The sequence below is a fragment of the Eurypyga helias genome, unplaced genomic scaffold, assembly GCF_000690775.1.
Source record: "Eurypyga helias isolate BGI_N326 unplaced genomic scaffold, ASM69077v1 scaffold11364, whole genome shotgun sequence".
Classification (NCBI taxonomy): Eukaryota; Metazoa; Chordata; class Aves; order Eurypygiformes; family Eurypygidae; genus Eurypyga; species Eurypyga helias.
In genome coordinates this window covers 41,805-58,255 of record NW_010244416.1, presented here as the reverse complement: position 1 = coordinate 58,255, position 16,451 = coordinate 41,805, and the positions used below count along the sequence as shown (strand labels likewise).

General features: G+C 37.3%; 1 protein-coding gene across 4 annotated transcripts in view; it reads right to left on the bottom strand.

Moving 5' to 3' along the window:
* Positions 1 to 16,451, bottom strand: part of SLC1A3 (solute carrier family 1 (glial high affinity glutamate transporter), member 3) — a 60,393-nt gene that overhangs the window by 3,875 nt on the left and 40,067 nt on the right. For 3 of the 4 annotated variants that reach the window (XM_010149751.1, XM_010149753.1, XM_010149752.1), the window contains 4 exons: positions 13,688 to 13,892; positions 12,278 to 12,320; positions 4,295 to 4,590; positions 2,440 to 2,670 (listed from right to left, as the gene is read on the bottom strand). In XM_010149751.1, coding sequence (XP_010148053.1) covers positions 2,440 to 2,670; positions 4,295 to 4,590; positions 12,278 to 12,320; positions 13,688 to 13,892 — 775 coding nt within the window. The remainder of the gene's footprint in view (positions 1 to 2,439; positions 2,671 to 4,294; positions 4,591 to 12,277; positions 12,321 to 13,687; positions 13,893 to 16,451) is intronic. The other variant, XM_010149754.1, reaches the window with a different exon arrangement.

Here is a 16,451-nt window from a genome sequence, read left to right as displayed (position 1 = left end):
GAGTGTTACGCATTGCCATGACAAGAGAGATTCTTCTGTCATAATTTTTATGTGATCTACCAGACTATTCTTTTTAAAGTGCACAGAGTGAATTCAAACACTTATAATGATGGAGGTTCTCCTAATGCACTTGGAAAGTTTTTCCAGTGGTTAATTACTGTCAGTCTGTGTGTAGTCTCTAGGGCTAGGCAGAAGAATCTGTTCAAAAATCTCCTCTTCTGTTTTTTGTGTCATGGAGTTATGACTGAATCATCCATAACCATTGTTTTCCTGAAGTTATACAAAATGAGCAAGCCTTCAGTAAACATCGTGTTTCTTCTTATTTATTTGCTGGCTTCCCTGGAAAGGTCATTTTGATGGACGATTATAGTACATTACCACTTCTGAGTTAACTTCTGAGTAGGCTGCTAAGTAGCACACAGACACTTGCTTACCCACACCCTGAATGGGGCAGGCAAAGAAGAAAGGAATAGTAAAAGCAAGAAAATGAAGGGATTGCAATGAAAAAAAAAGTTTAGTAGGTGAAGGATAAATGGAAGAAGAGAGAAAGAAAACAAGTCATACAAAGACAGTCACTCACCATCTCCCACAGGTTGACCAACGCCCAGCCAGTTCCCAAGTAAAAGATGCATAGACTCCCTAAGATCCCTTTTTCCCTTTTTATTGCTGAGCATGATGTTATATGGCATGGATATCTCTCTGGTTAGTTCATGTCATCTGCCTGGTTGTGTGCCCTCCCAACCTATTCCGCACCCCTCAGCCTATGCACTGTGGGGGCAGAATGAGAAAACGAAGGCCCTGACGCTGGGCAAATTCTGTTCAGCAACAGCTAGAATATCCGTGCCTGACCAGTGTTGTTTTGGTCACAAATCTAAAACATGGTGCCATACGAGCCAGTATGAAGAAAGTTAACTTGGTCCCAGCCAGGCCCTGTGCACCACTTAGTCTTGTTCCCCTGCTGCTACATCCAAATACAATATAAATGATAAATGCTTTTAAAGTCCAAACCAACTGAACTTTTTGCTACAGGGGTGCCCGTTCAGCCCAACGCCAAGTTCCTTTTCAGAGACACTGCCTCAGGAAGAAGGATTAAGTGGCCATTTTATAAGAGCTACCTCGTCTCTTTGTTCTTAAAGGTGTATCTCTACATCTGATCACACCAAAAAGAGTTTTTTCAAGACCCAGCAATTCAGATTACTGCCTCACTGACCTCTTCGCTGCTAATTACTTAACAGACTTTCATGGCTTTGAAAACTTTATCAATACTGATAAAATAAAATACTGATAAAATGTAAAGTAAAGAAGGGCTGTGGAAGATTGTGCTAGAAAAATCTCTTTGATGACAGTCAACTTACAGTTGAATTTTAAACAGCTTTTAAGTCAGCTCACAGTGTAGTGTGCTCTAGGTTCTTACTTGGAATCTTGAGCAGTGCCAAGTGGAATGTCTTACAGAAGCTGGACCATACCCTCTTAACACTACTGCTGTTATCCACCAGACCTGTAGTTTCATTTTATTAATTTCATGTAGTTTATTTTCATTTGGTTTCCAATTTGTGAGATTTTCCAAATCTGACTGACATCAGAATGTCAAATGTGAAATTAGTAATTGTCCATCTCTACTCATTAATATAATGTCATAATTTTTCTAAGTCCTCAAGAGCTTTTTCAGTGATACAAAACTTAAACAGATTCTTTATGAATGGTCACAATAGCTTCTCATCCACTTCTTGAAAATAATCCCAAACACCATAAACTTGAAATTGGTAATACAGAATGGCTGACAAAATATATGTCTTTAGGTGACATTTTTAAACTCCCTTAAAATGAAAGTTGTTTTATTAAAGGTCATCTGGTATAGAAATGTACATTTCATTACCATAATGCTTCCTTTCATCATAGATGCAAACAGATTTTTTTAATTCATATGATATACTTCATGATGTCTTCATCAACAAAAAGCAAAAGTGGCATTTCTGCTGCAGATTGTATATCCATCACTGGCTATCAGGATTTTGAGCACAGAATATCAGCTGCCAATAAGGGGCTCGCAAGCTTTCTCAGAATCCCCCCTGAACTTTCCTGTTTGCCACTCCATTTTGCCATGCACATCCTTTGCCACCTGCATCCTTTACCGGTAATCTATTACAAACTACCTGAAAATTTCAAACACCAGAGCTAATCAGAGTCACACGGGTTCCAGCCATACACTCTGCAACACCAAACAGACTCCTTTCATCTCTGTTCAGGCATTCTTAAAGAAAATAGAGTTCAAGTCAATATAATGATAATAATTCTCTCTGTCGGAGAGCAGCAGAACTGAAACAAAGTTCCCAAGTGAATACTTGAATACAGAAGTAACCAATTACATTAGACAAAATTGTTTCTCAAGCCAGCAATATTATAAAAACTATATGGCCTTAAAATATTGTATTATACCTGGAGGATGTTCCCAAAGCTGTGACTAATGCCTGGATTAAGCCTCCAATAAACACCCAAGGGTTCTTGCGAGTGATCAGGAAGTAGAGAAGAGGTAGGACTATGACAGCATGAATTAGCAAACCGATGATAACTGTTACAGTATACATGGCAAGCTGACCACCAATCACACCCATGTCTTCCATCTCAACAATTTTTCCAGCAATTAAGAAGAGTATTCCAAGTGGAGCATACCTGCAAATAAGAAATCAAATCAGTATTGTACTGAACAAAGTAGAAATTCACACCCCTGCTCAGACTTTTTTTGTTTATATGCATGCAGGAATGTAGGATGTCACTGCTAGGATGACTGCAGTTATTCAGAAGCAGTTCAAGAGTTTAACTCTTTAGCAATTCTTTAACAATTCAACCTGTGTTAGACCACAGCAGTGGATGTTTCTGATAGGCTCTGTTAAATTCAGGATCTGATAAGGATTTCAAGATGAATAGCATGTAGGGAGATGAGCTCCCTTTGGAATTCAAGTGTCATTTAAAAACTAGTTTAGCTAATTCCGACATAATTCTGTCTGTATGAATGAAGGCTCAACTAAGTATTCCAAGCGCCTGGATCTCTTATCTCACCAGTGCTGTTTCCCATGTTGTTGGGGAAGGAACCCACACACAAGTATGATAACTTCTGATAATTTCAAGCTGCTTCAGGCCATGCCCCATTTTATCCTGTGGGGCACTTGAGCATGAAGCCACATGTATGACAGAGGTTTGCTGCATTTTGGGGTGGCAACAAAGGTGGTACAATCTGTTTTTTCCTATCAGTAAGCACAGCTACAGATGAAGAAAGAGCTAGTGCTGAGCATAAAACTCTAACTTAATTCTGCTGCAGCTGGTTTTTAGGTATAGCCTCATTTCTATAAATTTCCACTGGTCTTTTCACACTAAGTTACCATAGAATAGAGTTTATCCAGCATATCTCAATTGCATTTTAAACCATCAAATCCATGTAGAAATTTCTCAGAAGTAACAGTTCCTATCTACTGCTTTATCATCTTAAACGTGCTTGTAAAGAAGGAGAGAAAAACATTTTTTGCTTTGTATAGATGCTTTCTGGCAGAACAGAATTTTAGTTACTGGAAAAATTATACTTATTTTTAGTTTTGGATCTAGTACTGCAACACTGAGTGTGCTTCTGGGTAGGCTTTTGGAATTGATTTGTTTGTTTTCTGTGGTGAATAAAGCAATGAAGACATACTTTCTTTTCTTCATTAACCTTCTACCTGACAAATAATAAGTCTTCATTGTTGAAAAGACTTCATAGCTGATATGTAAGGGAAAAGATGTTGGTTTTATTTACCTATTGAACACAATAAACAAAGTAGGAAAATCACGTGTATGTGTAAGCAGCACAGCTGCGATGCAAGGACATACGTATGCACTATACCACTGCAGGAACCAGTTGTGTTGGAAACTAATGATAAGGTCTTACTATGTAGAAATAAGATTATGGAAGAGGTTTGTCTATTTCCCTTAGTGAAGTCAGATTAGGATATGAGGAAAATTTGATAGCATACTGTTGTGATTGTGAACTTTATGAAGACATAGAATGGCTCTGTATAAGCTAGGCAAGTTCTGCAGTAGACCATGACCTTTCTCATGTCCAAAGATAACACTGAAAGAGTAGATATTTTTGGGCAAATCACTGATGTACACAATTACAGTTCTTGGGTTCATTTATGAAAAAAGCTACAAGGTAATTAAGATCTTACTGTCTGACTTCCTGCCAGACTTTTGCTATCCAGTGCCTGACTGTGACAAAAAAATGTTGTTAGTAGCTTAAAATGGAGTTTATCAAAGAGGCACTTACCACATGATTAGAGCTACCAATCTCATGATAGCTTCATTAAGGCTATCAAAGAAATCTTTTAATGCCCGACCTTGCTCCTTCATGCTTCCAATCACCAGGCCAAAGCTTATTGAGAAAACTACCAAGCCGAGGGCATTCACTCCATTTACAGAACCTGGAACAGGAACTATTTCTTCTTTCATTCGGGTAAGGGTTTCCATTGCTTCTGACACGTTGCTTATTATGGAAGCCACTGTGGATGTGTCATTGGATGGAATATCTACTTTAAACATTCTCTTTTCATAGTTAGTTTTGAACTGTTAAAACAAAAATAAAAGATAGATATTCTGTGAATTATAGCCAACAGAGGTAAAAATCACACATTAAATTATCAAATACTGTTGTAGGATGTTTGAATTCTTAGTTTGATACTTGCCGGTAAAATGTACTGTGATGAAAACCTGGCTTTCCTGACAGGAACAAAAATCCATATTAACTTCCAAGCTGAATATTCACCTTTAGTTTCCAGAACTAATTTTCTCATAAATATGTCGAAGTCAAAGAGGCAGATTTGTCATGGTCATGAATTTTGTGACAAAACTATTGATTCAGCCTGGAGAAGAGGAGGCTCTGGGAAGACCTTATAGCACCTTCCAGTACCTGAAGGGGTACAAGGAAGCTGGGAGAGGACTTTTTACAAGGGCCTGTAGTGACAGGACAAGGGGTAACGGGTTTAAATTGAAAGTGGGGAGGTTTAGATGTGATGTCAGAAAGAAGTTCTTCCCGGAGAGGGTGGTGAGACACTGGTAGAGGTTGCCCAGAGAAGCTGTGGATGCCCCATCCCTGGAAGTGTTCAAGGCCAGGCTGGATGAGGCTTTGAGCAACCTGGTCTAGGGGAAGGTGTCCCTGCCCGTAGCAGGGGGGTTGGAACTAGATGGTCTCTAAGGTCCCTTCCAGGCCAAACCATTCTATGATTCTATGATTCTTAGTTTGCATTTTTAAAAACCATTATTTTCCTCAATAACATTTTTCCAACAGTTAAATAAGTAGGAGGGAGAGAATGTAACTAGTAAAGTATTTTCATGGTTTCTGCTGTTCCTTACTTTTCATCTTTTTGAATTAGAAAAAATTAGACTGAATGTAACTTAAATATCATACTTCTTTTATTCCTTTGCTATGACAAAGCCATTAGTTTTCTATGCTTTGCAGTAACAATTCACCACTTTTCTTAGTTCAGAAAAGGATTCTACTTTAAATAGTTCCATTATGAAATGGGAAATCAATTTCAAAATCTCAATATGCTCCTAAATGTCTACTTTGAAAACCAGTCTTTCACCACCTAATGCTTTTCCAAAGAGAAATGTGCATCCTGAATATTTCTGTCTGGGCTCAAAAAGCCCTGCAGCCCTGTCCTGATTAAATTCCATTGAGCACAAAGAATACTAAATATCACCAGTAAAATGTTTCTAATATATATCAGAATGCTAAATACACTACTAAAACAAGAGGATGCTGGTGTCTAGGTTATTCAGCAATTTTGCAAATACTAAGTCCAGGAGCTGTAGTATTACTGGTCATACCTGGAGACTGTTGTGCACTGCAAAATTATTTGCGTGAAATGGAGTACGTATGACTAAGATGGGAAATGTGAACTTCAACATCTATCAACACTGATCTAATTTTCTCTTATTTTCCACACCTGAATAGTCCTTCCACATATTTGCTGTATTCCCCTAAAGGCTTTAAGTCTTTCAGAATTTCAAATAAAACTTGCTTACAGGAGGTTTATGGAACGTTTCTGAATAAGATGTAGCAGAACAAATCTCCATGGAGCCATTTATTCTTGAGTTTTAAATTAAATTTGCTAAAAATTGTTAAGATTTGGGCTGTGGTTAGAGGAGACAGCTGGTTTGTTCGAACAGTTGGCTGACACAGAAAAGTCTGATTCCAGTCCCTCACCCACTCACATCCAACCTGTGATAATTTCTCCTCTGTGCCTCTTCTAGTTTGTTCTCTCAGTGAGCCAATTCTGCTTTTTAAATTGGCAGAAAACTTACCAAGCAGAGTAAGCGGGCCATTTTTGGGTAAAGGCTATGGAGGTGAACCAGCTCACTGACTGATGAGTGCCAGAGAGGGCAAAACACTGAGACTGGAACTACACAGCCAGGGAATGAGCAGTAGGATTGCCTTTTTAAGTGCAGAGAAGTATTAAAGTGGAAATGAAATTTTTCCAGAAGTTATCACTAAAGGATTCTTATTTCAGTCCTGACAGGAATGTTAAAATACTGCCTGACACTGGACATTGACCACTTTTAATTTTGGGGTTTTATTTAATGTGTATGGGTATGATAATTATTACATGCATGTTTTTTATTATTGTTCTTTAGTAGAAAAAATAGGTCAAAATTAGGTCGAAATTCCTTAATGCAAATATCGGAAGGTAGTAATTATACTGGATTTGTGCACATACAGATTAGACAAACATAAAAAAGAAAGCTGTTTAATGAGGACTGGAATTAAAGCCTAGCCTCCTACCAAATTTCCTATTCATTTATGATTTTCCCTAGGCACATCATAACTGACTTTGTCCTGATTCTCCTCCATAAGCCTGCGGTTCTTCTCTCATTCCTACCCAACTGACTAGGTCAAAAGCAGCACATGATACGGCTGTTAAACGGTGTTAGGTGTGTGCTGCCCAGCTGGTTGGCTGCTGCCTGCTGGAACAGGCCACGAGCTAAGTCATAAACTGCTTTTCTACCAGTAGAAGCACAGTCTTGATTTGTCTGAGAATTGACCCCCTCCAGTCAAATTAGGTTGGAACTGGCCATTGGGGTCCAAAAATTATGGCGGGGGACTGAGAAGGAGTTGGACAGCTACAGGGGAGAAAGCACAATCACATTAAGTTTCTTACCTTTAAAAACCCAGTCAGAAATCATTTCATGTGGTAATAAGCTTATTTCTTAATTTTTGTGCTTTGATTCCTAAATTCCTTCCCAGCAGTAGGATGCCTTTAATCCTTTATTAGTTAAGTCTCTTTAGGGGTATAATATGGATTTTAGGCCCTCACTTAGCGAAGACCATTTCCATTTCAGCTACTAGACTGGTGGAGATGTAGATCTTACCTCTTGACTCACCCTGTTGGTCAGACTTATGTGTTCAGAAAAGTTACTAGGGGGAATAGTCTTTCTACAACCCCTTCCAGAGCAGTGGAGAAACGGTTTGTTTAGAGTGGGTTTAAAAACGGGAATATGAGCAACAGGGATGAGAGCAACTTTATTTGCTCTGAGACAATCACTTGTGCTACACTTTCTGTCACTATTGCTAAAGGAGGTTCAGGAAACCTCTGTGGATGTGTCTTGTATGCCCAAAGTTGTGTATCAGATCTCCTGAGAAGGTTCCAAGTGAAGTAAATGAAACTAAGGAAAACTAAATAAGGGAAATGCAAAGGAGATATCTACTAAGGGAAAAAGTGTAGGTTGAGGTTTATTCTTGTTAGTACTTCTTCAGATGACACTAAAAGCAAAACACAAGATCGCTTGACCACCACAAAACAAATTTTCTGAGTTTGGAATGGTGAAAAGCTAGGTATTTAGGGGAAGTGATAGGATGATAGAAAATGTCAAAGGTTTTTAAATAGAGGAGATAATAGCAGAGTTGGCTATTGTTGTCTGCAGAGAAACTGGTGATAAGAGATCATTTTGTGAGCTTTTATGAGATTCTTACTTTCACACCGATCTCTATCTTGGTGGAAATCAGAGTTATGGGCTGTTCATGTAGCTCTAATTGACATTTTAATATCACACTGCGATTCTGCAGATCCTTGTTCTCTTGCAACATTGCAATGGAAGAAATTAGACAAAGAAAAACTGCTTATATAAGAGATTATAGCCTTAAGGGTCTCAGAAGAGCTGGTTATGTTTTACTAGAAGACCACACACCTATACTGATAATCTGCAATGTGCTAGACAACATCACTGAAGTCCTGTCATTTCTGAGGATGTTTGGTGCATTTTGTCTACAGGCAGAGGTGTTTTTGCCTGCTAAGATTTTAGATGAAAAATACTCAGAATTCTTCCTTAAGTTCCTGTATAGAGAACAAATCAGGAGCAAGGTAAATATTATTTGGAACATATTAATCCTAATAGCTTTCTATGGACAACTTTATCTGCAAGTAAAACACAAAAATAATAGCATTTCTGGACTTTTTTACAAGACATGGTGCTAATAAAGAACTTTAAAATTACTTTAAATTATCTCATGATGAGAAGGACAACATAATTATTGCAGAATATAATTAACTCATTGTTTACATTTCTATTATTTTTGTTTCAATTGTGGTACAAGATACCCACAGTCATTTGACTTGACTGCATGACTTTTTAAGAAGCAAAATTATAACATGACAGTAGGACATTCCAGCAGTTAACTTGCAGACAAGGTAATTGCATGGGTAACTCATCTGAAAACTCATAATCTACTGTAAGTCTTCTGAGATAGTGTAATTAGCACTGTCAGTGCTGAGTCTGTATGATGATGTGGCTTTTAGTGAAAGATGATTTTAAAAGCAACGAGTTTGCTTAAATGTAAGCCTAAAAAAAAAGAAAATAAATTAAAATAAGGCAGTGATCCCATCTTCCTAATGATTTTTTTCTTTCCTTTCCATATGGACATGTGTGAAAGTATTCTAAATGGTCTGCAGAAGAGCTGATGACACAGGTTAAAATATATCAACTAGGCAAAATTATCATTGAGGAACAGACAGCATGTATTAGTTAGTATTCATGTCTGGATGTGTGATTAACACTTCCAATACCCTTGATAAGGATGGGTTCAGGAAATAATCATTGATTAAAAATAGCTGAGAAGAAATGCAGTTATGATGCACCTTTCCAGTTCCAGCTGGCACCAAATTCCACCTATTCACAACAGAATGACCCTCCCCAAATTGTTAGACTGATTCTGTTGATGTACCAAGTTCACTTGTGTTTCTTTTATCTTTTGATATATCCCCAGAGCATAGCACAAAGAACAAGCAGTTTTAAAGCAGTATCTGCTTAACAAGCAGAGTGCTTCCAACTGCTAAGCCTCAGGCTAGATAGCATTTATAAATTTATCAAATAAAGAGAAATGAAGGATAATAGCCAGAGCTGAAAGATCAATCCAAAGATTTCTTTAGGTATCCCTAAGATGGGGGTGAAGGTAGTGCTATAGAGAAATTTTTTAACAAAATAATCTAGTTTTAGGAAGTGTGAAATATTTATCTGCAGTCAGTCTTTGATCCTCCAGAAGCAAGAGGAGGCAGCTTTGTTTGTCTTACAGACTTGCTGGGAAAGAACAGGAAAGGGAATCCAAAGAACCAGAAGACAGAATGAGGAACAGCAGAAAATTTAGGAAGATCCTTCCTAAATATGTCCAAAGATGCCAGTTTTCATTCATGACTCTTCTTCTCCCAGCAGCAATCCTATAAAAGCTTTTCCAATTCCATGTAGAAGCCCATCCCACACTGGTTAGCCTCTTCACACATCTCTGTTTCATTTTGAAAGAGCAGAATTCCACATCCAACAAACTAACTTTACTGCACTAAAATGAATTATGCAAAAGAAAGTACAATTTTCCATGTCTTGGTGTTACAAAATTTGAGTAATAGTTGATTTTTTGAGGTTAAAAACTTCAGACTGATGGTCCTGATGTCTGTTAGAGGAGCTGCTTTAGGAAGTGCTTGCTATTGACGGGGAAAGGAATAGGTTCAGAACTTGCTGTGGGTCCTAACACAGTCATCTGAGAACCTATCTGCTGGCCACGGTGAGAAAGAAAGTAAAACCTCCCAGTGGGTTCCAGTGCAGATCTCTGTGAGGAAAGAAACCTGCCTATAAGAGAGAATGTGAGCACCTAATACATCAAAAGATGTGATTTGCATGTGGAGTGCATATGCCAGTGATGCTTTCCAGGCGTGCAAAGCTGTGGATCAGTTATGCCTTTGACTGTGGGCAGCTATGAGTAGTAGTCTGTTTCGTGTTTGGGCAAGCAAACACCGTGTTACAGAACCGTGTTAATGGCAGATGGATCATCCTTCTTCATAAATCTTCTGAGAACCATATAAAAAATCTGATGCAAACTTTTGAAAAGAGTTATGGAGTCAGATGGACAAAGTCATCTGGATACTTATGAATCTTACACAAACTTGTTTCTCCTGTAAAATATTTTTAGCTTAACATATCTGCTACAATAAAATAACTTATACCTAAATATCTAGGGTTTGGTACCTTATTCAAAAGGTAATAGTATCAGTATGACAGATTGAAAATCCTGGTGCTTCAGTAGGTTCTGCTGAAAGTCAGAAAATACTTTAATGAAGCGTTTCCCGTTATTTGAACTATTTTTTTCAGAAATCCCTTTAAGCTGTAAAGCATATGAGAAATAAGATATACTTAGTGTAAACAGAACTTTTAATTAAGAACATAGATTTAGGACTGCTAGTCACTGAGTCAAGTTTCCTGTTGCTGTAGGGTTTTCTAAATGTTTATTTCACATGTGATGAAGAGCTGCATGGACATAACCAAACATGCCAGGAGCGCATTCACTTTCTTGTTATGACTTTAGAGTATCACATTGTGCCAGGGACATACCACCTTCTTTAGCTGTTGTTATATGTCTTGATACAAAGTGCTTGGACTTGTTGTCTATAAATTTCACTGTATGCATCTTATGGCAATGTCATTCATAAAAGTATCAATTGGTGTATGTGGTTATTCAGAAACTTCTGTTGCTATCGTCACAAATTTTACAATTTTTAAAATAATGCTCAACTATTTCACTTCCCTTATATTAAAAACTGTGTTTTACAGATGTCCAAAGAGATTAGATCCATTGAACTTCTCAGGCTCAAAGAAACCCCAAAAAACCAACCCCAAACGAAAATAAGAAAATGGGCAATCTTGAGGAAGAAAGATGGAGGGTTATTCTGGTACAATCTATGTTTCTAGTATTATTCCTTTTCTCTTTTTTTTTTTTTTCCCCTGTAGTTTTCATTTTCATTTATTACAGTCTTTACTCTTTCCTTGAAGGTTGTTATATACCGTATAACTGAGATCAAGCTAATGGGTTATTATATGCTTAAATATATTCCCAAATTTTTTGAAATGTCAGTTTGAAAGGCGCAATGACTGGTTTCACCAGTTACAGAGAGTAACTTGCCAACTTGAGAGACTTACTAAAAATACTTGCTGCTAGATATTTATGCCCTAATACTTTCATTATTTTGAGATAAAGATGATACCATTCTCTGACTTTATTATATTAAATTCTTTGAATTTCATTTCTAGTTTAGATAAAGACTTTTGCGTTTCCATACTGCTCTTCTGCATCACTGTCCTGAGTTCATTATCAACCTTACCAAAAACAGAGGCATAGCATTTGTTGGTTTTGGACCTGAGTCTAGTTTATCTTTAATCTTGACCAAATCTTTAATTTAGAAAGTCACTAGTTTTTATTGGTCTCTGTTTATACAACTGAAGAAAATGTTACTGTTTCTTTTTAATTCTTCTGCAAGATGTAACTCAGCTGGACTTTAAAAAGTTTCTACTTCACCCCCTTGTTTCTTGACCTCCATATTTTAGCTTTTTTTATTGCTACAACAATAATGGGCAAATAATAACAGTTCAAGATTGTCTGTGGGTTCTGTTTTTGAAAAGTAAATTCTGTACTGACTTTAATGAACCTTGCTGTAGACTTAGGAATTTGAACTTTAAAAAAAACCCCACACTTCATTTTTTGATTTGCTGTTCCAGGTGTATTTTCTTCACTTCTCATAGCAACTCATAAACCAATATGATTGAAAACAAAGCACGGATTTGATTGGTTTGGTTTGTTTTTTTGACAGCTGGCAGCATACGTAGTGTTTGTTTGTGCCCTAAGTACGAGTACATGATATTCCTAAAAAAATGTTATTACATTTCAATTTGTTACTTTGTTATGTTTTAGTCGGAAATAACAAAACATTTTTACCTGTTTAAAGCAAGCTTCCACCAGATTTGGAGGGAACATATTTCTGTGAAAAAGAAGGAAAATACCATGAGAAGTAGTAAGACTCTAGTAATACATTAAGTAGGGGGAATTGATAAACTAATTTTCAAAGGAATCCTAAGACAAATCGGTAATCATGTCTACAGTGAGTAGACGTTTGCATATAACATTGGCCTGGGTAGCTTTATCATGACGAAATGTAGTAGGGTTGGATAGATCCTGGCAATTGCAATGTCTGTATCCAATATTGTATAATAGATCTTGTTATGGAGCTGAATATTAGCTAAATTATCAAATTAACAAAGCTCTGTGGGTCAGTGCTGACTTATAATTTCATACTTATAAATGCTTTCTGAATCCAGATTAATAAAGAACTTATTTGTATTTAATGCATTTCTATTTCTCAAGCAATTTTTGTAGTCACGTAGCCTAGTACATCGTGACATTTATGACTTGGATTTAGAATCATTGTGATTAAGAAATAAATATTTCTGAAGTCCGAGTACACTTTAATAATATCACATACACATATAATTATGTATGTGTGTGTATACTTGTTATATATGGGGTTGGTTTGTTTGCTTTCCAGAATGGTGACATTTCTGAGGGAATTAGAAGCATCCTAACTGAATAAATCTTGAGGAATCTGAGTGCAAACCTCTTCATGGGTCTTTCTGAAGTCCCCCTTCCTGGCAGCATGACTCTTGGAGGCCTTTCTCCATGTCTCTGGCTTCTCCAAATGGCTTAGTGGAACACAAAATTTTGGTGGCTTTACCTGTGGAAAAGCTCCCGAGTTCAAAACCTCAGCTTCCCTACTCCCTGGAATACATCTGTGACATATTAGCTCTATAAAAGAGGCATTGCAGAGTCTCTGAGCAAGGAGAAAACAAGACTTTGTATTTGTGCCCCTCTATTTCAAGCATTTTACTTGCCTGTTCCTGGAATTTATTTCCCGTCCATACAATTTAACAAGTTGAGTAGATGCACCCAGATTGGCAGCCACAATTCAAAATCACGATGAATAGCTAAATCAGGGGTTCAAGTGAAGTGAGAAAACTGCTCAAAGTTGGAAGTAAAGAAAAGCAGAGGAATTGGGCAATAAGCATTGTGCTATGGAAGGAGGGGAAAAGACCCATGCAGATAGCAGAAAGAAAGAATCTTTCTTTGAATATTAAAAGCAGTTTCTTCCCTTGCAACAGCTTGATTTGAAAATAAATCCATGTGTTCTTTTTTAGCATTGTAGGGGTTAGAGATATTGTCATAACAGAGTTGAAAGAAATTTGGCTAGTTTATGCAGTCACTGTCTAAAATTCTCTACATTTTTTTTCATGTAAATCTAAATATTAATGTAATTGTTATTGGTACAGAAAATACGCAATATCATAGCCATACCTGATTAAATCAAGAAAGGCATCTGCTGCTGTCACTTGCACAATTTTGCCTTCTCTGTGCATGTTTTCTTTAGTACCTTTCCCAGGGTGGATGATGACCACAATGATTATACCAATCAGTACAGCAATGATTGTAGTACTCATGTAGTAGATTACTGCTCGGACTCCCATCTTCCCTGATGCTTTACTATCCAGAGCAGCAATTCCTAGTAAATTTAAGCACAAGGACATTCACCTCATACAGTTGTAGAGTAAAGAATATGAACTCAGCATGATGAAAATGATTTCGGGAGGAGTTTTGATGACCATACATTTAAAGCTACCCAAGGTAAGTTGTCCCTCTTTTACAGCTCATACTGCTCCTATCTTCCCATCCCACTCCTCATGCTTGTTATTTCATAATTTGCTATCACAAGAGTTAGAGCTTTCTGTGTTTTGTTAACACTTTATTAAAAGCAAAGATGCAGTGTGGCACTCTCTATATTCCAGTGAGCCAACTCATGGGTTTTGATTAGCATAGTTACCGTAGTCTGAAAAATGTGCCTTAGAAATGTGCTGCACCGAATGTGTAATGAATAGTAAGAAAGAAAGCAGCGTACTCTCAAGTAATGTTGATAATATTTGCTAAAATTAATGTGTATGAAGAGTTTTCTTGAATGGAATGACCTCAGTTTACCTCTATCCCAAGCCATGGGAGTTTAAAACAGATCAAATGCTGTTAGCTTATTTCAGAAAATCCTTACTATTGTATGAATAAGCATTTAGAGTCTTTTATAAGCTTTGCAAAACTTGCGACGTTAATCCTAATTCTTGGCTTGTCTTAATGTATCTGATCTAATGTGAATACTGGGTTGCTCACTATGGCATCTGCTGAAGTTTTTGTTCATCCCATTGCACCAACAGGGCTGCACTTTGTTTTTTAAATGAAGGTGCAGTTCTGCCAGAGAAAGAGCTCTGAATCACTGAGAAGCATTGTCTCATGAGGACTGTCAGAAATGGAAATGCTCTTTCTCTTTCCAAGCAGGTGCAGTTAGTGTTCTTCTCCTTAAAATGCCCTTTTGCTCCTTCTCCTTAAATTTTCAAGTAGTCAGTTACTCCCCCATATTTTCATCTGGAAGGTTACACCAACTGTCTCAAAACAGTGCTGATGCTCCTTGTTGGAATCAAGCTTTCAAAGCACAGAATGAAGAAAGAGGTCAGGAAAGGATCTCTTTGTTTTATGTACCCCTATATGTCACTGTCTATTCCAGACTTCTGCGGACTGCCCATACAGATCTAGGTGCCATCTTTGAACATATAAGATGTAATGAAAGTTGACCACGTTCTGCTCTGGGTACCTATCCCAGCATTTGAAATAAGGCAACAGGACTGCATGAATATAAATAATATGTAAACATAAAACTACCATAATGACTTGGCAAAACAAAGTGTTTTCTCAAATCATTGTAGATACATTGCAATTTTGTCTGTCTTCTGAAGGAGGAAATATGTGCTACTGGAATTACAGTTAAAGTACTCTAGTCACTGGTGTATCTGAGATCAAGGCTGTGTTCCAGGCACTGATCGAATCTTCGAAGTGTAAAACCAATCTCATGCTTCATACTTACCCTTTCATTTCAGTGAGCGTTTTCCTGTCCTTCTGGCAGAAGCCATTAGAGGCAGTAGGATTAGTACCCACAAAATGAATTGCTAAAGGGGGATCACTAGCTTTGCACCCTGAATTACTTGATTCACATATGCCGTTGTAGGGCAAGAAGAATAATTGACTGGCACAGCAAGAAACTGAAAATGGAAATCCAGCATTTGAAACACTTGATCTTTCATTTCTCTGCTCAGCTTTTGCATCTGTAAAACTGGATGATAATGCTTGTGGTAAGTTTACATATATGTTTTGAAATTCTATGTGGAAAAAATTAAATACTACCAGGTGATAAATAGTTTTCTCATTTTTACAAACAGAAAATAATTCCTGTAGCCCTCTTGTCAGTGAACAGAAGACTGATTATTTTTTAGAGTCCTCAAAATAATGCAAATGCAAAATAATGCAAATAAATCTAAGCAGTGCATAAAAATACAGTTAATAATTTTTGAAATATTTCAGATCTGGTACTGAGTTGCAGTATTTTCGTATCAGGCAGCATTTGTTTCATATATTCTTTTTAAAGTATTAGTATGTGACAAAGTGTAATTTAAAAAGTGAGAAATGAATGCATGTATACTAGTCCAGTCAACTTTATATATTTTAATTGCTGGCTTATGTTCTTACTTGCTATTTCTAAAGCAGCAGCAATGGGCTGGGTATTTTTTCATTTTAGCTAAGATTAGTTTTAAACCCAGTTTATATCCTCAGCCTGAAAAAGTTAACCTGTATTGTTTGATAGGAAGGTTTGGAAATGCACAGGTGTTAAATGAGTCGGTTCCCAGTACCCTGTCCTTGCCAGGTTAATAGATTCAGGTGCAGATGCTGAGCACTGTCAGTCTAGAGGTCATTCCTGCCTGATCTTTCCTTGTACTCCACACTTGATACTAGGTTGAATCTCCTACACTCCAAAAATCACTAGGAGTCGGTGTAGGGCATACCTCAACACTAAAGGTTGCTGTCGTGAAGGATTAGAGCTTGTGATCCTCTTTCTTTCTTGGAATGGTTCTGGCACTGAGTTGTGAACCATGAGCAAGTGATATGCCAGGGAGCAAGAGTCATGCTCTATTCTTTATAAGCTGCTTTCCAGCTTGGTGTCCTATTATGCACTCTGGCTGTGACTACA